The following is a 23,945-nucleotide window of genomic DNA, read 5'->3' as shown; positions in this document are numbered from 1 at the left end:
ACTTACCTGTCCTGGAATCCAGGGGTGTCATTACCCCAGCCAATTTTTTTCGGACTCTATCGGCTCTCGGGTGCTGCCGCCGCCATTGCTTGTAAGGGAAACCGGCAATGAAGCCGTGCGGCTTCACAGCCGGCTCCCTACTGCGCATGGGCGAAGCACAGTGCGCTTTGTGAATGGCCCAGCGGTGGGGGGGGGGGGGGGGGGGAGGAGAAAAGGGGTGCCAAACTCACCTTGGCGAAGTTACCCCGGAAGTGGGAGCAGGTACCTGTCCCTCACCCCCCGAAAAGTGCCAAATGTGGAGCACCGCTTTACCTATGGCAGCCAGCAAGCTAGTATTTTCAGACAGGGCTTCCTGCATATATCTTTAGTACAGGTGATGTGCTGAGATGTTTATTATTGAGGACTTCTATAACGCCAGCAGTTTGTGCAGTGCTTTACAATAAAAAGGGGGGCAGTAGAATTACAATAGAGAAGGAATAGAGGGCCCTGCTCATGCAGCTTACAATGTAAATAAAGCCGGTTTTTATTTTGCTGTGTACACTGTAACCCACAGGAGCTATTAGGAATAAAAAACCTCCTAAACCCCCCCTGTCTTTCATTGTTCTGAAGGAATGGAACTGTTTGAAGAGGCCCTGTGCCGGTGGGAACAAGCACTCACATTCCGGAATAGACAGGCTGAGGATGAGGCCAGCTGCAGTTCCATCAGACTGGGGGCAGGGGACGCTATTGCTGAGGAAAATGTAGAGGTAACTCTTCATCCCTTCACATACTCTTTTATTCTGCATGATTGTGAGGTAAAACTTTTCACAGCCTAAAGTGTAAGTCTTGTCTGATTTCAGTTTTATATCCTTTTCATTTTATTTTTATTTCTTTTTGTTTCCCCTTTGGGAAGATTTTCCCTCACTTTCTGTCCGGGGTTTCTTCAGTCTCTCGGACAGGAAATAAATAATAAACTCTCATATGGAGAAGAATGAGGCTCTGCCAGCACAGGGCCCAGTTTGCCTTGGATCAGAGTCATGAGTTGCCATGGTGAACCCCGGCCAGCAACCAGCACCATACCAATCATGTTCTACTGCCAGAATGTACAGCGCCAGTCATTGTTGCGGTGAAGGCGGCTGGCTCACCTGCACCATGGCAACGCATGACTCTGATATGAAGGGGGGGGGGGGGACTTCTGATGTTATGGGGCTTCTGATGTATAAGTCAGCCTCTAATGTGATGAGGGGGGTGCTCTGATGTGATATGGAGCTCTGATATAAAGGCGGGGGGGGGGGGGGGGCTCTGATGTGATATGGAGCTCTGATATGAAGGGGGGAGCTCTTATATGAAGGGGGGGCTCTGATGTGATATGGAGCTCTGATATGAAGGGGGGGGGGGCTCTGATGTGATATGGAGCTCTGATATAAAGGCGGGGGGGCTCTGATATGAAGGGGGTGGGGCTCTAATGTGATATGGAGCTCTGATATGAAGGGGGGAGCTCTGATATGAAGGGGGGGCTCTGATGTGATATGGAGCTCTGATATGAAGGGGGGGGCTCTGATATGAAGGGGGGGCTCTGATGTGATATGGAGCTCTGATATAAAGGCGGGGGGGCTCTGATATAAAGGGGGTGGGGCTCTGATGTGATATGAAGCTCTGATATGAAGGGGGTGGGGCTCTGATGTGATATGGAGCTCTGATATGAAGGGGGGGGCTCTGATGTGATATGGAGCTCTTATATGAAGGGGGGGCTCTGATGTGATATGTAGCTCTGATATAAAGGCGGGGGGGGGGCTCTGATATGAAGGGGGGGGCTCTGATGTGATATGGAGCTCTGATATGAAGGGGGGGGGGGCTCTGATGTGATATGGAGCTCTGATATGAAGGGGGGGGGGGGCTCTGATGTGATATGGAGCTCTGATATGAAGGGGGTGGGGCTCTGATGTGATATGGAGCTCTTATATGAAGGGGGGGGGCTCTGATGTGATATGTAGCTCTGATATAAAGGCGGGGGGGGGCTCTGATATGAAGGGGGTGGGGCTCTGATGTAATATGGAGCTCTGATATGAAGGGGGTGGGGCTCTGATGTGATATGGAGCTCTGATATGAAGGGGGGGGGGCTCTGATGTGATATGTAGCTCTGATATGAAGGGGGTGGGGCTCTGATGTGATATGGAGCTCTTATATGAAGGGGGGGGCTCTGATGTGATATGTAGCTCTGATATGAAGGGGGGGGGGGGGCTCTGATGTGATATGTAGCTCTGATATGAAGGGGGTGGGGCTCTGATGTGATATGTAGCTCTGATATGAAGGGGGGGGGGGGGGCTCTGATGTGATATGGAGCTCTGATATGAAGGGGGGGGGGGCTCTGATGTGATATGGAGCTCTGATATAAAGGCGGGGGGGGGGGGCTCTGATGTGATATGGAGCTCTGATATAAAGGCAGGGGCTCTGATATGAAGGGGGTGGGGCTCTAATGTGATATGGAGCTCTGATATGAAGGGGGGGCTCTTATATGAAGGGGGGAGCTCTGATATGAAGGGGGGGCTCTGATGTGATATGGAGCTCTGATATAAAGGCGGGGGGGGGGGCTCTGATGTGATATGTAGCTCTGATATGAAGGGGGGGGGGCTCTGATGTGATATGTAGCTCTGATATGAAGGGGGTGGGGCTCTGATGTGATATGTAGCTCTGATATGAAGGGGGGGGGGCTCTGATGTGATATGGAGCTCTGATATGAAGGGGGGGGGGGCTCTGATGTGATATGGAGCTCTGATATAAAGGCGGGGGGGGGGGCTCTGATGTGATATGGAGCTCTGATATAAAGGCAGGGGCTCTGATATGAAGGGGGTGGGGCTCTAATGTGATATGGAGCTCTGATATGAAGGGGGGGCTCTTATATGAAGGGGGGAGCTCTGATATGAAGGGGGGGCTCTGATGTGATATGGAGCTCTGATATAAAGGCGGGGGGGGGGCTCTGATGTGATATGGAGCTCTGATATAAAGGCGGGGGGGCTCTGATATAAAGGGGGTGGGGCTCTGATGTGATATGAAGCTCTGATATGAAGGGGGTGGGGCTCTGATGTGATATGGAGCTCTGATATGAAGGGGGGGGCTCTGATGTGATATGGAGCTCTTATATGAAGGGGGGGCTCTGATGTGATATGTAGCTCTGATATAAAGGCGGGGGGGGGGGCTCTGATATGAAGGGGGTGGGGCTCTGATGTAATATGGAGCTCTGATATGAAGGGGGGGGCTCTGATGTGATATGGAGCTCTGATATGAAGGGGGGGGCTCTGATGTGATATGGAGCTCTGATATGAAGGGGGGGGCTCTGATGTGATATGGAGCTCTGATATGAAGGGGGTGGGGCTCTGATGTGATATGGAGCTCTGATATGAAGGGGGTGGGGCTCTGATGTGATATGGAGCTCTTATATGAAGGGGGGGGGGGGCTCTGATGTGATATGTAGCTCTGATATAAAGGCGGGGGGGGGGGCTCTGATATGAAGGGGGTGGGGCTCTGATGTAATATGGAGCTCTGATATGAAGGGGGTGGGGCTCTGATGTGATATGGAGCTCTTATATGAAGGGGGGGGGCTCTGATGTGATATGTAGCTCTGATATAAAGGCGGGGGGGGGGGGCTCTGATATGAAGGGGGTGGGGCTCTGATGTAATATGGAGCTCTGATATGAAGGGGGTGGGGCTCTGATGTGATATGGAGCTCTGATATGAAGGGGGGGGGGGCTCTGATGTAATATGGAGCTCTGATATGAAGGGGGTGGGGCTCTGATGTGATATGGAGCTCTTATATGAAGGGGGGGGCTCTGATGTGATATGTAGCTCTGATATGAAGGGGGGGGGGGCTCTGATGTGATATGTAGCTCTGATATGAAGGGGGTGGGGCTCTGATGTGATATGGAGCTCTTATATGAAGGGGGGGGCTCTGATGTGATATGTAGCTCTGATATGAAGGGGGGGGCTCTGATGTGATATGTAGCTCTGATATGAAGGGGGTGGGGCTCTGATGTGATATGGAGCTCTGATATGAAGGGGGGGGGGCTCTGATGTGATATGTAGCTCTGATATGAAGGGGGGGGCTCTGATGTGATATGTAGCTCTGATATGAAGGGGGTGGGGCTCTGATGTGATATGTAGCTCTGATATGAAGGGGGGGGGGGCTCTGATGTGATATGGAGCTCTGATATGAAGGGGGGGGGGGGCTCTGATGTGATATGTAGCTCTGATATGAAGGGGGGGGGGGCTCTGATGTGATATGGAGCTCTGATATGAAGGGGGGGGGGGCTCTGATGTGATATGTAGCTCTGATATGAAGGGGGTGGGGCTCTGATGTGATATGGAGCTCTTATATGAAGGGGGGGGGGCTCTGATGTGATATGTAGCTCTGATATGAAGGGGGGGGCTCTGATGTGATATGTAGCTCTGATATGAAGGGGGTGGGGCTCTGATGTGATATGGAGCTCTTATATGAAGGGGGGGGGGCTCTGATGTGATATGTAGCTCTGATATGAAGGGGGGGGGCTCTGATGTGATATGTAGCTCTGATATGAAGGGGGGGGGGGCTCTGATGTGATATGGAGCTCTGATATGAAGGGGGGGGGGGCTCTGATGTGATATGGAGTTCTTATATGAAGTCTAAAAAAGTAGTAGTAAAAAAAAAAAAAAAAAGAACTCCAGTATATATACTATAGTTTGCAGGTGCTATAATTTTTACCCAAAGCAATCAATATACACTTATTTGGCTTTTTCTTTTATCAAATTCGTGTAGCAATATACATTTTGGCCAAAATTTATTAAGAAATTTGATTTTTTGTTTTTGTTTTTTTTTTTGGTTTTTTTGCAAAAAAATAAAAAACCCAGTGTGAAAAAAAGTTTAATTCCCTTTGGGAACAGTGTTGCATGACCGCGCAATCGCCATTTTAAATAGCACAGTGTCGAATAGAAAAAAATGGGCCTGGTTATAAAGGGGGTGAAATCTTCCGAAGCTGAAGTGGTTACATAATGTTTTTATTGCTCTCTGTGTTCCCCTTGGGGTCAAATTCCATGACTTCCTGTCTCTCAGCACTTCCTGCTGACATAGGGGTGACGCATTGTGCAAATCTCCCAACCTAAACAGAAGCCTTTGGCTGCATTCTCACCTGAGTGTCGCATTTTTGAAAGTTTTTTTTTTTTTTTTTTTGGGAGGTTTTTTTTTTTTTCAATGTTTTTTATACAGCGGTTTTGAGGTTTGCCATTTTTTGTTAGCCAATAGAGAAAAATATCAGTTTCATTATTTGTTACTATGTTTTTCAGCTTTTCCTCCACTTTTATTTATTTTTTTAAATGATTTATTGTTTGACTTTTTTTTTTATAAGAGGTTAAAGCTTAGTGTTAGGGATTATTTATTTTATTTATTTACCTATTTTATTATTATTATTATGTATTTATTTTGTTAGGTTAGGATTAGGGGTTAATATTAGGGTTAGGGTGATTTTAATTATTTTTATTATTATTTTTTATCTATTTACGCTTATTATTTATGTATGTATTTTATTTATAATTTATTTATTAATTATTTACTTTTATTGTGGCTTTTGAGAGGAAAACTGCTCAGAAACGCACGACAAAACGCTCTAAAATAAAAACATGCAAATCACGTTTTTCAATGCATTTCTATTGAACAAAAACCGCTTTAATGACACACACATCTGCCCAATTCGAGGTACAAAAAAAGCTCCAGATCTTTTTTGAGGTTCAGGTGTTTGGTTTCAGGTAAATTGGAGTGGAGATGTGAACCGATTCCATAGAGAATAATTGATTTTTTTCTCCTCCAGTGTTTTGGAGCTTCAAGCTACAAAACGCTGAGGTGTGAATGTGGCCTTGTTAGTGGCAGTATGTACACACAGGGGCGTATCTATAAAGCAGTGAATCTGACATTTACCAAAATATACAGAAAGGCTCCACATTGTTCTTTTTTTTTTTCTGATTTCTTTTCATATCCAGCAAGCATTTTTGCAAAAAAGTGCAAGCCAGACCCCCTCCTACTCATTTGACACATTTTCCCCAATAGGGTCTTAGTCATGGGGCTGCAAAACTAAGTCCCTATTGGGGAGAAACTTGTTTAAGGAGTTGGAAAGGGTCTGGAGATGGGCACTTCTGAGGGTGTCAAATTCCTGGTCCCCCCCAAGGTGTTCTTCGATTCTTTCCATTGACCTCTCCATTGCTACAAGTCAAGACACAGCAGTGGTATACAGATCGGCAGATAAAACCACTTACCAAAGCAGTGGGACCTGAAATTTGACACTCCCGGAAGTGTCAAATTCTGAGAAGTCTTGAGGCAGATTGAAGATTCCTCTTCAATTTTCTAGGGGACCCTTTTATTTCCAGTTTTTTATTTTAGCTACAGAGTCCCTTTAAGTCAATTCAGATGTAATTTGTTACAATAGGTACATCTTTGCAGTGTTTTACTCACTAAGAAATAAGAGCTTTGAAATACGGCTTGGCTTGTCTTCATTCCTCATCTGTTATGTACTTATTCAGATTAGGATAATGGGATGTACAGGCGGGCAAGCGATCTAGGTGATGAATATTTTATGATAATAACACATACTTTACCAATAAATGTTTTCCCAGGATGTTATAAGTGCTGAGTTCATCCATAAACTGGAAGCCTTACTCCAACGTGCGTACCGCCTTCAAGAGGAGTTTCAGGCCTCGTTTGGGGCGTCTGATCCAGCATCATTGGCTAATGACATTGGTAAGTCATTTTAAACTATCTTTGCATTCTAAATAGTGGTATACTTTTTTTTTTCTCAGAGAACAGGTACAGGAATTCCCCCCTTCTGGGTCACTTCTTTTCTCTGGCCCCTACCCACCTCCAAGCACCATCTCTTGGTTCCACCCTCTACCCACTTCCAAGCACCATCTCTTGGTTCCACCCTCTACCCACTTCCAAGCACCATCTCTTGGTTCCACCCTCTACCCACTTCCAAGCACCATCCCTTGGTTCCACCCCCTACCCACCTCCAAGCACCATCTCTTGGTTACACCCCCTACCCACCTCCAAGCACCATCTCTTGGTTCCACCCTCTACCCACTTCCAAGCACCATCCCTTGGTTCAACCCCCTACCCACCTCCAAGCACCATCTCTTGGTTACACCCCCTACCCACCTCCAAGCACCATCCCTTGGTTCCACCCCCTACCCACCTCCAAGCACCATCTCTTGGTTCCACCCTCTACCCTCTTCCAAGCACCATCCCTTGGTTACACCCCCTACCCACCTCCAAGCACCATCCCTTAGTTCCACCCTCTACCCACTTCCAAGCACCATCCCTTGGTTCCACCCCCTACCCACCTCCAAGCACCATTCCTTGGTTCCACCCCCTACCCACCTCCAAGCACCATCTCTTGGTTCCACCCTCTACCCACTTCCAAGCACCATCCCTTGGTTACACCCCCTACCCACCTCCAAGCACCATCCCTTAGTTCCACCCTCTACCCACTTCCAAGCACCATCCCTTGGTTCCACCCCCTACCCACCTCCAAGCACCATCCCTTGGTTCCACCCTCTACCCACTTCCAAGCACCATCCCTTGGTTCCACCCCCTACCCACCTCCAAGCACCATCTCTTGGTTCCACCCTCTACCCACTTCCAAGCACCATCCCTTGGTTACACCCCCTACCCACCTCCAAGCACCATCTCTTGGTTCCACCCTCTACCCACTTCCAAGCACCATCTCTTGGTTACACCCCCTACCCTCCTCCAAGCACCATCCTTTGGTTCCACCCCCTACCCACCTCCAAGCACCATCTCTTGGTTCCATCCCCTACCCACCTCCAAGCACCATCTCTTGGTTCCACCCCCTACCCACCTCCAAGAACCATCTCTTGGTTCCACCCCCTACCCACCTCCAAGAACCATCTCTTGGTTCCACCCTCTACCCACTTCCAAGCACCATCCCTTGGTTACACCCCCTACCCTCCTCCAAGCACCATCTCTTGGTTTCACCCCCTACCCACCTCCAAGCACCATCTCTTGGCTCTACCCTCTACCCACTTACAAGCACCATCCCTTGGTTACACCCCCTACCCACCTCCAAGCACCATCTCTTGGTTACACCCCCTACCCACTTCCGAGCACCATCCCTTGGTTACACCCCCCTACCCACCTTCCAGTATTGCTCCTAGAGGATAAAGAATCAAGTATCATTTTGTGGTGACAAGTAATTTGTTTGGAATTTGGTAATAACAAGAAAAGCAATAAAGTAGATCTCCCACAGCCAGCAGCTATAGACCCTTACCAGCAACAGTAGATTGCCCTAGCAACAATGGACCCCAACAACAATAGATCCTGGCAGCAACAAGAGATTTCCCAGCAGCTAGCCCAGCATCAATAGATTCTTCAGCAATCGGCAACAGTAGACCCCCCCCCTTCCTCAACAGTGGATCCCTTCCAGCAACAATTGATCCCCAAGCAACATAAGCCCAACGAGCAACTATAGTGTCTTAACCAGCAATAATAGACCTCCCCAGAAACAATAGACTGCCACACAAAAACAGATGCGGTTCAGGAACAATAGACCCCTCCTCAACAACAGATTTCTTCCAGCAACAATTGACCCCCCTGCAACATAAGGACTCTCCCCTCAGCAACAGTAATAGAACTCCCCAGCAATAATAGACCACTATGCAAAAAATAGATCTTCTTCAGGAACAATAGATCCCCCCAGCAGGAATCAATGACCCTTCAGCACACCCAAGCACCTCTTGCCATTACATACATTCAGTGCTGCAGGTGTCGGAACTGCATTCCCCCGCGTTCTCGCTGAAAAAAAGCCCTGGGTATACTACTAGTATAACTTCTTGAAATCTATTGCTCTATTCTCTATTATCCTCCTATGTTTATTCACAGCAGATATCCAACAGTGCTGCCAATCGGACCTGTTTTTAGATAGTGGGGCATAGAGAGGGAGGCATTTAGGGAGCTTAAAGCCGGTACACAATACAGTTTTTTTTTTTTTTTTTTTGTGTTGCAAACTTGCAATCCATGCGAGGTGAACTCAGCGATCTCCCCCGCTGAGCTGTTGTGTTCTGACAGGGGGACGGCTTCCCTCCCACCAGTATAGTCTGATCAGCGCTTCCTGCCATTGGCTGATTGGGAGTCGGTCAGCTGCTGGTTTTCCAGCATGCAAGTCTGACTTACACACTGGCATAATATCGGCGTTTTTTTTTTTTTTTTTGAACCGGCAAATTTCTCCCGACATTCTACTGTGTGCATGAGACTTAAAACTGGTCATAGACAGACTGATATTTGGCTGGTTCAGCAGGGACTGGCCAAATTTGATCCCTGTGTGGCCAGCCACGTTCAAAAGAAATGAATCCCTTGGAGCCGGCGCCTCCCAGCCTTTAAAGTGGTTTAGGATGCCGGGACTCGGGTTTATAATCATATGACAGCTGTGATTGGCTGTCATGGCAGTCACATGAATGGAAAGCAAACAGCAATTGGGAAATGTCCATTAGTCACTGTGTGCTGGGAGCGCACAGGGCACACGCTCTTGGCACAACTGTTTTTGCAATATTGCAAGCAAATAAGCACCCACACGGTGCCAAGGCCCATCCACCGAGGAGTGGCATATTCGTGTGCAGCTGGAGCCAAGAGGTTAATCGTTAGATTGACTTCTTTCAAACAGACAAGCTGGAAAATGTTTGTCAATCAGTGGCTGCATCTGCTGATCAGGGTGTCCTGACAGCAGAGAGTCCTGTTGTCAGAATAAAATGTCCCGGTGGGGGGGGGGGGGGGGGGAGGAGAGAACCCTCCATCCACCATCCACCTCGTTTGTAGACAAAGAAAAATTAAAGAGATCATCAAGACCTCAGACTATGGCATTGATTTATTAAAACTGAAGAGTGCAAAATGTGGTGCATTTCTGCATAGAAACCAATCAGCTTCCAGGTTTTATTGTCAATGCTTAATTGAACAAGCTGAAGTTAGAAGCTGATTGGCTTCCTTGCACAGCTGCACCATATTTTGCACTCCCCAGTTTTAGTAAATCAACCCCCATATTTAGTAGCAACAGTATGTGTCGGTTAAAGTGCAACTCCAGGCAAATGCGTAAATACAAGCACTTATGTTTCATATATAAAATGATTTGAATTTCTGTTCATCCAGTCCTGAAATGTTCACAGCTCTTCCACATTGCACAGTCCTGATTTTTCTGTGATGCAGCTGCAGGTCTTGCTCCTCCCCTGGGGTGTAACCTGACAGTGCAAGGAGAAGCAGCAGACTAATGAGCTCATCTCTCTGTCACTGCTCTCTCCTCTCAGCATGCTTTTTTGCACTGCAGACCTGATTGGCTCCTTGTGCCTCTTCTCTCTCGTTCAGTCTGAGCTTTGCTGTACAGGGACTGCAAGAAGTCGATACTAGGTCAAATTCAGGTACTCTGCTTGCTTTAACTACTTGCTGACCATGCACTGTAGCTTTACCTTTTAGGGGCAGTTAGTTCCCCCCAGTGCCAGTTAGTGTCAGATTGCCCACTGCACTATTACAGTCCTGGTATAAGTTGCTGATCATCGTCATTACCAGTAAAAAAAAAAAAAAAGTTGTATATATCCCATTGTTTGTAGACATTATAGCGTTCACACAAACCAATCATTATACAATTACTGGGATTTTTTTTTACCAAAGACGCGGCAGAATACATTTTGGCCAAGTTTTTATTAAGAGATTTGATTTTTTATTTATTTTTATTTTTTTATTTGTCTACCTAAATAGCCTTTAAATAGGTAGTAAACCCTGGGGAGGGGGAACCCTGTAAAATAAAGGCATAATGAGCTAATGATGCTGCATCGCATACTAGCTCATTCTGAAATACTTACCTTAGAACTAAAGCCCCGTACACACACACGCAGATCGTCGTCATACAAATGTTCGTCTTTTCTCCCCGGGATGTCGGTGTCTGTTGAAAAGTACAAAGACAGCACAAGGACAGCACAAGAATTTTGTCTGCAGACTTCAGCTGACTGCAGAAGTGATGTCATGTAATGGTTAACTTTCCCTGTGTTTTTTATTTTCTGAGCATGCCCAGTCTTGCAAATCTGCGGTCTGTCGGCCGAATTCTGTACTGACAGGCGAACAATCGTCCGTTCTGGTGTCCGCAGACAAAAATTTTCATGTTTGCAAGAAAGACTTTTGTCCGCGGATTGTGCGCAGACAGCTGTCGGAGGCACCATACTAACACGCGTACAATCGGCAGATCTTTCGTCCGCCGACGTTTGTATGCCGACGATCGGTACGTGTGTACGGGCCTTTAGCCCTCCAGCGGTGTCCACACACCATTGAGACATCTTCCTCTGTGTTTCTTCTGGGTTCGCGGGCTCTGGCGCTGCGAGTGGCATGCGTGTGGGAGCCGCGGTTTACGGCGCAGGTTCTGAAGGTCCGGCACGGTAAGTCGGACCTTTTAGAGCGCATGCGCTGATGATGTCATTGGCTGCATGCACTCTGAATAACTCCTACACTGTGCAAGTTTAGGAGATATTCGCAGTACCTACAGGTAAGCCTCATTATAGGTCTCATTATAGGCTTACCTTTTAGGTACAAGTAAAAAATGTTTACTTCCTCTTTAAGGTCATATAAGGCTTTTATTTGGTACACTTTGTTAATAAATGCCCTCCTAGTGTTTTTTTATTACAAGCTGACAAATACACTAATCAGCCTTAACATATAACCACTGACGGGTAAATTAAATAACAATGATTATCTCGTTACAATGGCACCTGAAAGTGGGTGTAAGTGAAGTGAAGTTAGGTCACAAATGAACATGTTGTCCCTGAAGTTGGTGTGTTGAAAGCAGAAAGATTAGGTAATTTTAAAAATTTGCGTGACTTTGACAAGAGCCAAAGTGTAATGACTGAACGACTGGGTCTGGGCAACTTCAGAATTACAGCTCTTGTGGGATGTTCCCAGTCTGCAGTGGTCAGAACTGACCAAAAGTGGTCCAAGGAAGGAGGATCTGTGAAGCGGCCAAGGCTCACTGATGCACTTGGGGGGAGTAGGCTGGCCTATGTAGTCCGATCTAATAGAAAAGCTACTGAAGCTCAAATTGCTGAAAATGTAATACTGGTTCTTATAGAAGGGTGTCCAAACACACAAAGCATTGCAGTTTGTTGTGTATGGGGCTGCTTGGCCCCAAACCGGTCGGGGTGCCCGTGCTGACTCCTGTCCACAGCCAAAAGTGCCTACAATGGTCACATGAGCATCAGAACCCGACCACCGAGCAATGCAAGAAGGTGGCCTGGTCTGATGAATCGCATTCTCTTTTACAGCATGTGGAGTTTGTTAAACTTTTTAAATCTATTTAAATTGTTTTACAAGCTGTAATTCACGGTGACAGCTGCAGCATGCCAACTTCAACTATCACCGTGCCTCTTTGTGCAAGGCTTGGTGACTGCTTCAGCCAACAGTTTTGTTTGTAAATCAGCTGTCTGTGACAGTGCAGTTGAAACTGTCAAGTAACAAGCTCCTAGTTCTTAACCCTTTCCGTTCACTTAAGTGAATTGAAATGCCAAGAAGCGGAGGATGGCATTCCGATCATGTGACCACTGCGATTGGCTGTCACAGCGGTCACATGATTGAAAAGCTCCTGATCACAAGTATACATCAGGAGCTTTCTGTGACACTTCAGGTACTGTGCTGGGAGCAATCTCTTAGCACAGTAAACTGTTTACATATAGCCGCATATATTAAAGCTGCTCGACATTAAAGCTGCTGGCGGTAAATGGCACCAGTTGTAACCGGCCCTTTGAGGGGTTTGCTATGCCGGGAGGTGGGGCGGGTCTTATGGCCATGTGACTGCCATGATTGGCTGTCACGGCGGTCACATGAGCGGAAAACTTCCAAACGCAAGCCGGTCCGGGAGCGTGCAGGGTGAGCGCTCTCGGCACAGCACTGTTGGCGCTATTGCACGCAAACATGCGGCTGCTCAGCGCCAAGGCCTGGCTGCCGAAAGGCCACATATTTGCATTTGCTCGGCGCCAAGAGTTCAAGGTGTATACCAGCACAAATGGAAAAGCAAAAAACATACCATACATGCACTACATCCAGGTTTTATCCTTGATCCTGCAACTGCAGAAGAATACCTATAGGTCTGCCTGAAATGTACTTTGCTCCTAATTTCTGTCCTAACCTGACAATACAGTTCTCTATTTCTAGAATGAAATTGTGGCAAATCGTGTCAGCACTGCCCTGTTGTCTTCTGTTAAACTACTGAAACCCTCCCCTACTCTTTATCCCTACAGTATAGGGAAGAATTGCTTTGTAGCCCAAGATAGGAGCTGAGAGGGGTGGTAAGACTGCTTGAGATAGAATAAAAAGTGTGCACAATACACCGGGCTGCTCTAACAGGATCAACAGATATTTCTTGCTCTTCTTGAACAGATATAACAAAATGCTTTAAACACTTGCCGACCAGCCGCCGTATATATACTGCAGCAGCTCGGCTCTGTTCCGCGAAACAACATACCTGTCTGTCGCTTTGCGGGGGCATGCGCACGCACCCATTTGCCACAGGGGAAGCCAGTTTGCGAATCTGGTGGCCGCTATTGCCGGCGGGCACCCGCGGTCGCTCCCCATGGAACAGAATGGCGGTCTGCCATTGTAAACATTATGTCAGTTATGAACACAGGGATCCTGTGTTCCTCTTATTTAGGAACACAGGTCTCTGTGTTCATGCAGCAAGCCCATCCCCCACACAGAAAGCATCCCCTAGGGAGACATTTAAACCTTTGATCGCCCCTGGTGTTAATCCCTTACCTGCCAGTGTCATAAGTACAGTGACAGTGCATATTTTTAGCACTGATTACTGTAGTAATGTCACTGGTCCCCCCCAAAAGTGTCAAAAATGTCAGTTAGGTGTCCGATCTGTCCGCCGCAATGTTGCAGTTCCCCTAAAAATCGCAGATCGCCGCCATTACTAATAAAAAAAATTAAAAATGGTTAAAAATGACATAAACCAATAAATATACAATTATTGGGATTTTTTTACCAAAAATATATAGCATGGCAGAATACAAATTGGCCTAAAATGGTGAAAAAATTTGATTAATTTTTTTTTATTGGGAATGTTTTATAGCACATAGTGAAAAATATTGCGTTTTTTTCAGAATTGTCGCTCTTTTTTTATTTATAGAGCAAAAATCAAAAATCGCAGAGATAATCAAATACCCCCCAAAAGAAAGCTCTATATGTGGGAAAAAAGGACATTAATTTTATTAGGGTACATCATTGCACGACGTGCAAAAAAGTAACGCAGTGCCGTATCTTAAAAAATGGCCTGGTCATTAAGGGAGTAAATCCTTCCGGTCCAGAAGTGGTTAATGATATACTGTATATTTACCAGATCAAAAGTGAAAAAAAAAAAGTTTATTGTGGGGGTTTACATACACTTAAAAATTCTCCTGATGCAGTGAACATTAAGTTGGGTTCACACTGTATTCGGATGCGGCTCACAGCAGGGGTCTGGTGCGTCCCTGTTCTACGTTTCAGGGACGAATTAAGCCTGAATGTTTGCCTGAATTCGGACCTGAAACTGAGCCAAAGACGCACAGGACCCCTGTGCAATCCGCTCTGCAGCCTGCCCTGGAAGTGTGTGAACCGGCTCCATTGAAAGCCGGTCACAGTCTCCTGTCACGTGAATTGGATGTGGGGAAACCCACATCCGATTTGCATCGGTGTGAACCCAGCCCTAATCTACAGATGGATGTCAGCACATGGTGCCCCTTTAGCAGCTTTTGCTGTTCCTTGGTCCAATGAGCAGGCAGGGTATGGAAGAAGCTGCAAAGGGAAACTTTTAGTGGTTTGACTATGCTGGCTATGCTGTGTGGCAGAGGTGTGAACATGAGGATTGCTGAACAGAATGCAACATTTAGGCCCCATTCACACTCGCAAATGGGGGGGCATCACTGATTACATGCAGGAACCCCAGCGGGGGTTTCCAGCGATTAGATATGGCAGGCAGTCCCATTAAAAAAATGGCAGCTGATCGTGGTTGCTTGCATGTAATCACTCATGGGTACTGACAGCTCAGCATCCCCGGGAGTAAATACAGATGGGGTGGGGGGGGGGGGTGGGGAGGGTGTTCGGCGCTAGTCCACCTACCAGTTCTGTAAAGGTGAACTAACACTTTAACATATTTGGGGTATTTAGCTGTTTTGCCGGAGTTCCTCTTAATTCTAATAGCAGCCAGATGCAAAGGAGAATTAGGAAGCTGCAATGACTTCCACTCTCTACATTTATCATTGTTGTAGCGGGAAGCCGAGAAGCAGTCAGGGATGTTGTACCGGAGTCTGGATAGTGTTAATCCGGCATTCTCTGCCAGCAGAAATGTTTAGTCTGGGAGACAAGCAATGTGTTTATGAGAAATGTAAAGTGGGTGAATCAGAGCGACATGACAGCCAATGACCGCCGCAGTGTAAGCGAGGAGCGGAATCCAGAAATAGAGCCGACTATCATAATGAGAACATCGGTATGATCTAAAGTTTAAACTAAAACCTGAACATGCTTTCTATTATATGTGCCTGCTCTGTATCTGCGAATTCCATCCAAAATGAAGAACTTGTTTTGAATGCAGTCTTCATAGCTCATATCTTACTGCTGAGTTTTACAGGGTAGCTATAGCCAAAATGAGAACCATATATTAATTTCCACATTGTATTTACATTTTGTATAGCCTATTCACCACTTCAGCTCTGGAAGATTCACCCCCCTGACCAGGCCATTTTTTGCGATACGGCACTGCGTTACTTAAAGTGGTTGTAAACCCCCCTTAATAACTTATATCTATAGGTAAGTCTATAATAAGGCCTACCTATAGGTACTGTAAATATCTCCTTCGCTTGCACCATTTAGGAGATATTTACATTGCATGCAGCCGATGACGTCATCAGCGCATGCGCTCTGAAGGAACGGCCACCCTTGCCATTCCTTCAGAGCCCTGTGCTGTGAAGCGCGACTCCCATGCGCATGCGCGGGAGTGATGTCATCGCGCCTCCGGCCAATCAGATGTAGGAGGACGTGAACCAGGAAGAAGGATGGCTGAACATGTCTGCCGTGTTTTACCGGTGAGCGGGCGGCACTGCGCGGGCTTCGTTTTAAGGTAAGTAATACATAATGAGCTCTAGTATGCGATGCACACTAACTCATTATGCCTTGTCTGTCAGATTTTTTTTTTCTAAATTGTATTTTTTCTGAGGTTTACAACCTCTTTAAACTGACAATTGCGCGGTCATGCGACGCTGTACCCAAATACAATTTTTGTTCTGTTTTAACCCCACAAATAGAGCTTTCTTTTGTTAATATTTGATCACCTCTGCATTTTTTTTTCTTTTGCGCTACAAGGCCCCGTTCACATAGGGGCGACGCTACCTCGGAGCGGCCGCCACGGACTTCATAACATTGAAGTCTATGGCGGTCGCCTCCTGGTCGTCCCAAAGAAGCTCCGGACCCTTTTTCTAAGTCGGAGCGACTTGTGTCGCTCCTATTAGAACGGGTCCGCAGCTTCCCTATGGGGACTGGGGTTTTTGCGGCAGATGGTGAGCCAGCCATCTTGGATGGGCTCAGTAAAATATCTTAGGGCCAGTTTGGAGCTGATTAACCTTCCAGCATGTCTTTAGGCTCCATTCATACCTGAGCGTATCATTTTACTGGCGTTTTTTTGCTCCATTTTTCTAGCTTTTTTTCTAGCGTTTTAGAAGTGTATTTCAAGCGTTTTATAGCTTAAGGCGTTTTTGTCTAGCCAATAAAAAGCACTAGTGGGAGGAGAGGGAGAGGAAATTAGGGATGGAAAGCTGCTATTTGAGCATTCAACAAGTGTTTTATGAGCGTTTTTCTGCTCAGGTGAGGCGTTTCTATTGAAGTCTGTAGGGCAGGGGTCTTCAAACTATGGCCCTCCAGTTGTTCAGGAACTACAATTCCCATTGTGCCTAATCATGTCTGTGAATGTCAGATTTTTACAATGCCTCATGGGATGTGTAGTTCCACAACAGCTGGAGAGCCGTAGTTTGAAGACCCCTGCTGTAGGGCCCAAAACACATGTAATACGCCAAAAAGAAGCTCATGTACTTTTTGGGCTTTAGGAGACAAAACGCTCAGAATGCCTCTGAACAGGGGCCATTGAAATAAATTGGATTTTGCTTGTTGGGCATTTTGGAGCTTCAGAGCTGAGCGTTTTACAAGCTGAAAAATGCTCAGGTGTGAACAGGGCTTTAGAGTGTGGGAGCAAACCGGAGTACCTAGAGGAAACTTATGCAAGCACAGATAGAACATACAAACTCCATGCAGTTAGTGTCCTGACTGGTGACCGAGGACCCTAGTGCTAAAAATGCTAACCACTGAGCCACTATACTGCCCGTTGATTCATATCTGGCTGTGATTGTTACATAGGAATTAGTATCATTTTTATTTGATCCTTTTTAAAAGATGCTATGATGTTTAGACCCATGTCTAACCCTAGGTGGTCCTCCATTATTATGACTTGACTTACCGGTGTCCCCAAGCTAAAAAATACATTTTGAGAGCCACCACTACAAACCATGAGAAAAAAAGTGAGGGTGTGACTTGAGAGGGACCCCCTTCCCTTTCAGAAGGATCTTTTATGAAAATAGCATCAGAAGTTCCATTGATTAGCCAGGAGATTTCCTAGCAGATGCTGGAGAATTATTTATTGGTTTAGCACATGCTGGTAATGAAGTGTTTGCTCACGTGTGTGTGCTGGGAGGGGGTGTACACTGTCCAGGTCCTCCTAAAATCCTAGCAGCTGACAACATATCCTATAAATAGTTGAAGATAGATCTGAAAAGCGCATCTGCTTCAGATGGTGGAGTCGTATTTATTCTTAGCCCACACATAAGAGGAGAGTCATTCAGAGCGGTGTTTTAAAGTAGACCTATTATAAATCTGACTGATTGAAAGTAATCATATGATAAGAGCATGCATCAGCAGAATTATAAAAAAAATACATAAAATGATTAATAGATCCAGAGATATAGGAAGGTAAATTTAACTGGAAATTGCAATTTTGCTAAAGCTGGGCCCCGTCCCCTCATATCTCCTGAACTTCTCTATCAGAAGAGTCGCTCATCACATTCAAAGATCAGTCCGGAGACTTTAGAGATGGAGTCTTAGGCTCCATTCACATTTGGCACCTTGGGATTCCGGGCAGAATCGCTGCCTGCAATCTTAAATCGCACTGCAATCACAAGACGTATACTCAGGTGCCCCTCATTTTCAATGGCACCTAAAACACGGTGCAGTTTTGCAGCGATAAATCGCACAGCAATTGCAGCAAACTGAAATGCACAAGGCTTGTCACCCAAGAAGGAGCAAGACCTTCTTTTGAATGACAAGCTTTACGCGTTGCAGTTTGCCGATTGTCATGCTTTTTAGCCCGTGGTTTTTACGGCAAAACTGTATTCCGTATAGGTGTTATTGAGAATAAATGGCACCCGAACTGATTGCAGTGCGATTTGAGATTGCAGGCAGAATTGTAGCGATTCTGCCCGAGATCCCAAAATGCAAAATGTGAATGGAGCCTTAGGGCTAGTCTTGACTTTTATAGGCAAAGTCAAAATTTATGTATAACTTCAGTTGCCTATATCTGGATTTACTTATTGTTTTGACATGTGTTGACTGATTGCATTTGCTTAATTTAAATTTCTGTGGTTGTGAAAGATTTAAACGTCAAGTCATTTTAACAGACCATTTGCCAGTATGCCATTATCTTGGCACACGGGGGATTTTCACTGGAGTTCTGGAATTTAACATTTCAACGAGATGGTATGGGTCTTAAAGTGTATGTTACGGGTCTTAAAGTGTATGTTACCCCAACATTTCATGTTGGGGTAACATACAAACCTGTCGGTTTTTGGCGCTGGTGGTCCGGCGTATACTTGACGGGAGTGTTGGTCTGCGGATCAAACTTCTAAGAAGGCTTTAATGGATCTCCCTTTTCAGCGGGATCGCCTGTTTGGCACTCCCCTGGATGACATTATTTAAGGGTCTCACGGGGGGAAGAGTGCCTTTTCTTCCACAGGCTAACAGGGGTGAGGGCCTTTGTCACAGACGGGGTCCCTCCTTTTCGGCTCTCAAACAGTTTCTCGTCCCTCGGGGACAATTGATGTGGCGGAGTCCTTGAAGACTTCTCGGGTTGTTTCCAAACGACCCTGGTCTGACGAACAAGAGATTGTTTTTTTCCAGACATGCGGACAAGGCCTACCTGGCCTGAAGGTGCGTCCTCACCCATTTATGGGGTGAGGGGACGTTTCTTGGACCTGCAGCTGGCCCGGTTCCCAGGCAGCTGGGTTCAGGAGGTCTTGCGGTCCGGTTGCGAGATCGAGTTTCGATCCATTTTTTTCTGGCAAGGTTTTCCCTTCAAATGTATGGCTGTCCCCGGAAAGCTGGGGGGCAGTTCAGGCTCTGGTTCAACACTGGCCTCCATAGATATCAAGATGCCTACCTTCACATCCTGTTATGTTCAGGACACCAACGGTTTCTCTGTTTTTACCATGGGGAGGGATCTCTATCGGTTTGTGGCATTACCCCTTGGTCTCGCCTCTGCTCCTCAGGTCTTCACAAGGGTGTTGGCTCCGGTCCTGGTGATGTTGCGGCAGCGGGGCGTATCGATCCTGGTTTCCTGGCCGATCTGCTTCTCTGTGTGGTCACCTACGATGCTGACAACGCAGTTGGAAGTCACCATGAGAACCAGGGAGGAGTTCAGGTGGGTTCTGAACCTTCAGTAGTCATCCCTGGTCCCTTCCATGAGACTGGACTATCTGGGCCTGACTTCGGACTTGTCCTCAGTCAGGATGTTTTCTCCCTCGGGGGAAAAGACTCTTGAAACTTCGGACTGCGGTTCAACTGTTACTGTCCCGCACATGGTCGTCCCTTCGGACCTGCATGCGAGTTCTGGGACTGATGGTCGGTTTTCGAGACGGTCCCTTTCGCTCGATCCCTCTCGGGGATCCCCCAGATGGCTATTCTTCTCGAATGGGACTAGAATTCAAACTATCTGGATTCAGATCCGGCTGAGCCGGCTGACCAGGGAGTCTTGATCTGTAATCCTTCCTCCCCTTTTTACTGGACAATTTTTACCACGGATGCAAGCCTGTCTGGGTGGGGAGTGGGGAGTCCTCGGCAGGTTCTCTGCTTCAGGAGTATGGTCCCCGGAGGATCCAGGTTACCGATCAATGTCCTGGAGCGGAGAGCGATCAGGCTTTGCCTAGTTCACTGGATCGGGCACCTGCAGCTGTCCGGTGCACATTTATTCCACTACGCCACGACCGTGGCCTATGTCATTCACCGAGGGGGCACCAAGGGTGTCCTTGCGGCCTTGGAAGTGACAATTCTTCCAGCTTACTTCCAGCTTTATTCTCTGCTGTTCCCTTTTCCGGTGTGGACACATTGGCAGGAGGATTGCCTCAGTCGACAGGCCTTGGATGCAGGGGAATGGTCCCTTCATCCGGAGGTGTTTTCAGCAGTTGTGCCTTCGTTGTGGGCACTCCAGATGTGGACCTGTTGGTGTCGCATCTACTGGATAGTGCTGAGGTTTGTGGCCCGCTCCCAGGACCCTCTGGTGGGTGCTTTGGTGGCACCATGGGTTCTGTCATAGGCAAGTTCAACTTGAACAGTGCAGAGAAGTTTAGCGTGGTCACCTGCTCAAAGCTGACGCTGGTATGGTCATGTGAGAGTGCTCACCGATGGGCCAAGGTCAGTATTAGCTGCTGTCTGCCTTTCCTCCTCTCGAGTTGCTGCCAAGAATTCTTCGCAGGATCGAGGCGGAGGGGATTCCAGTCTTTCTCGGACTGGCCTCGCCGAGCTTGGTACACCGACCTGGTCAGGCTAGCCGCAGACGCTCCTTGGAGAATTCCTCTCAGGGAGGAGTTATTGTCTCCAGGGCCAATCTCCCATCCGACTTTACAGTCGCTGGCTTTGCCGGCTTGGCTGTTAAAAGCCAGGTGCTAAAGGACGGGGGATTGTCTGCTTCAGTGATTCTCACCCTGCTTAAAGCGTGGGAAGCGACTTCTAGAATGATTTTTCCTCATACGAGAAAGTCGTATATTGCGTGGTGTGAGTCTCCTTGGGCTCCCCCTCACTCTTACTCGGTGGCCCGGATCTTGGCTTCCTTCAACGGGGAGTTGATCAAAGGTTGGCCTTGAGTACTGTCAAGGGTCAGGTTTCCGCTTTGGCAATTTTCTTCCAAAGGCCGTTGGCCGCCCGTTTCCTGGTGCGTGACTTCCTCCAGGGGGTGCGACACTTAGTACTTCCGGTGCGACTTCCATCACCAACTGGGGACCTTGATTTGGTGCAGTCGGTTCTTCAAGAACCTCCGTTTGCGAGTATTAGTGGGTATCCCCTGCCTACCTTATTATAGAAGGTGGCCTTCTTGGTTGGTGTCAATTTGCGCTCAGGGTGTCGGCACTGGCGACTTGTCCTGTCGTTCTCCCTATGTGTTGGTTCATGGGGCGAAGTGGTACTTCGTCCGGATCCGTCCTTCCCTCCAAAGGTGGTTTCTGGTGTTCACCTGCACGAGGACATTGTATTACCATCTTATGTCCTAATTCCTCACATCCTAAGGAATGTGCTTGGCGACTACTGAGTCTTTCCATGAGTCAGGTTCGCTCCCTGTATTCACGGATAACCCAAGAACAGGGCTGCCTGCGCCTGCTGCGACTATTCCCAGATGGATTGGACAGTCAGCGATGCAGGCTTATTCAATTAGGGACCAGGTCCTACCTTTCCCTGTTTCGGCACATTGTATTCGGGCTCCTGGTGCTTCCTGGGCTTTTCGCCATACAGGCATCTGTGCTTCAGGTTGCAAGACGGCTACCTGGGCCTACGGCCACACCACCCTGAATGCGCCCGCTCTCATCTGCTCTCGGCAGCTGAGCAGGGTCGGGCCTGGTAGTACTTTTTCTGTTCACACCTTTACCAAATTTTATGCGGTGGATGTGCTGGCATCTGCAGATGCCTCTTTTGCCTGCAAGATTTTGCTGGCTGCTGTCTGGAGGGCTTTTGGCCTTCATTGAGGGTGTTTACTGTTTGTTTCAGGTGGGCCTCATCTTTTGTTCTGATGAGTCTTATATTGCCTGGTCGGCTATGTTAAGCCTTGGGGACTTGTTCTTTTCTGCTGTTCCCACCCCTCATTTTATTGCACTGCTTTGGGACGTCTCTACTGATATGATCAGAAAACTGCGTCTGTCAATGAACGATAGAGAATGCTGGATTTTTGACTTACCGTAAAATCCTTTTCTCTTAAGTTCATTGACGGGCGCAGTACCCGCCCCTCTATTTGAGTTGGGTTGGTGCTACCTTCTGACACTGCTTTGATACAAAACTGACATCCTATGCAGGAAGTGAGAGGGTGTACCCTCCGGGACTGCCCATAGGCGTAGCCAGAACTTTTTTTTGCCTAGTGTCCTACTTCTTTAGGGGGCAGTATAACCCTACTGATATGGATCAGGGAACTGCGTTCGTCAATGAACTTAAGAGAAAAGGGTTTTACGGTAAGTCAAAAATCCAGATTTTATGTGAGTTCTATCTGTCTGCTGGCCATCTCTTTCCACGACTTCCTGGATTTCCTGCATGTTTTGCAGGTTCTCCTTTGCTGTTCAAATTCTAAGGACTACATATCCTATGGTCCTTAGTCTGCTTGTCTTCAGCAAACTGTTTGCGGGCTTTCTTGTGCATCATCTTTAGAAGAGATTTCCTTCTGGGACGACAGCAGACCAATTTAATGCAGTGGGCAGCGTATGGTCTGAGCACTGACAGGCTGACCCCCCACCATTTCAACCTCTACAGCATTGTGTGTTTTTTCTCCTGTCTTAGCTGCTGAGCTCATTAGCAACTGCAACAGCAATGGCTCCATCCTGAGTTATTGTATGGATGGAACAGTTGTTGGGATCAGTGCCATCTTGTACTTTTGGGATGCACATGCACGGGGTGTACTCTCTCCTGTCTCAGCTGCTAAGGTCTTCAATGGCTGCAACAATGATGGCTCCATCCCAAGGTATTGTAGGGATGGTGAAGCCATTGGGACCAGCAGCCCCTAGAGCACTGTCCTATTCTTTTGGGATGCACATACACAGGGTGTACTCTCTTCTGTTTCAGCTGCTGAGGTCATCAGTGGCTGCAACAGTGATAGCTCCTTCCCAAGGTATTGTAAGGACAGAAGAGCCATTGTGACCAGCGCCCCCCCTAGTGCCACAGGAGCACTTCCCTGTTCTTTTGGGCCCACATGCTCAATGTGTACTCTCCTGTCTCAGTTGTCTCAGCTGCTGAGGTCATCAGTGGCCAAAACAGTAATGGCTCCATCCCAAGTTATTGTATTGACAGAACAACCATTGGGACTAGTGTCACAGGAGCACCGTCCTGTCATTTTGGGCTGCATATGCACAGTGTGTACTTTCTTTTGTCGCAGCTGCTGAGCTGATCATAGGCAACAGGAGAGAGTTAGACAACTTTCTCTAGAGAATGAAGAAGATCTGAAAAGAGAAATTTTGGCAGATAAAGTTTGCATCAGACCCCATGACACTGATCCGTAACACATAACATGGATTCTTTCTAAATTTCTGTAAATTAGCAGATCTCCCTATTTTTGTCCTCCTCAACGTTTTAAATGTTCACCTGATACCTCCATCATAGTCCCTGTCTGTACGCCGCGTGCTGTATTTTTCCTCCCTTTTTCTTAGAATAACTCGTCACTGGATTTTATATACGGACCAGATCATTTATATAAAGCAATATCTATGCAAAGCACGCGCCAGTAACCACAGCCTCAAATCTGATTCCCCCGCATCACTGCCACCAGAGACCCAAGTTAATTTTAGGCTCAAGATGGCCTCCTGCCACCTTCCTGTCCTCCACCTGCCACAGCTTCTCAGACACGTGGGCCGGCTGCTGGTCACTCCAGAGACAC

General features: G+C 47.3%; 1 protein-coding gene across 2 annotated transcripts in view; it reads left to right on the top strand.

The window, feature by feature from the left end:
* The window catches only part of MIGA1 (mitoguardin 1), a 130,155-nt gene that overhangs the window by 38,901 nt on the left and 67,309 nt on the right, over nucleotides 1–23,945 (top strand). For both annotated transcript variants that reach the window (XM_082265326.1, XM_082265325.1), the window contains 2 exons: nucleotides 610–746; nucleotides 6,613–6,736. In XM_082265326.1, the coding sequence (XP_082121452.1) occupies nucleotides 610–746; nucleotides 6,613–6,736 (261 nt within the window). The remainder of the gene's footprint in view (nucleotides 1–609; nucleotides 747–6,612; nucleotides 6,737–23,945) is intronic.

This window comes from Pelophylax lessonae, assembly GCF_965119305.1.
Source record: "Pelophylax lessonae genome assembly, chromosome: 8".
Taxonomy (NCBI): domain Eukaryota; kingdom Metazoa; phylum Chordata; class Amphibia; order Anura; family Ranidae; genus Pelophylax; species Pelophylax lessonae.
The sequence above is the reverse complement of the archived record's forward strand: the minus strand, read 5'-3'. Positions and strand labels throughout refer to the sequence as shown.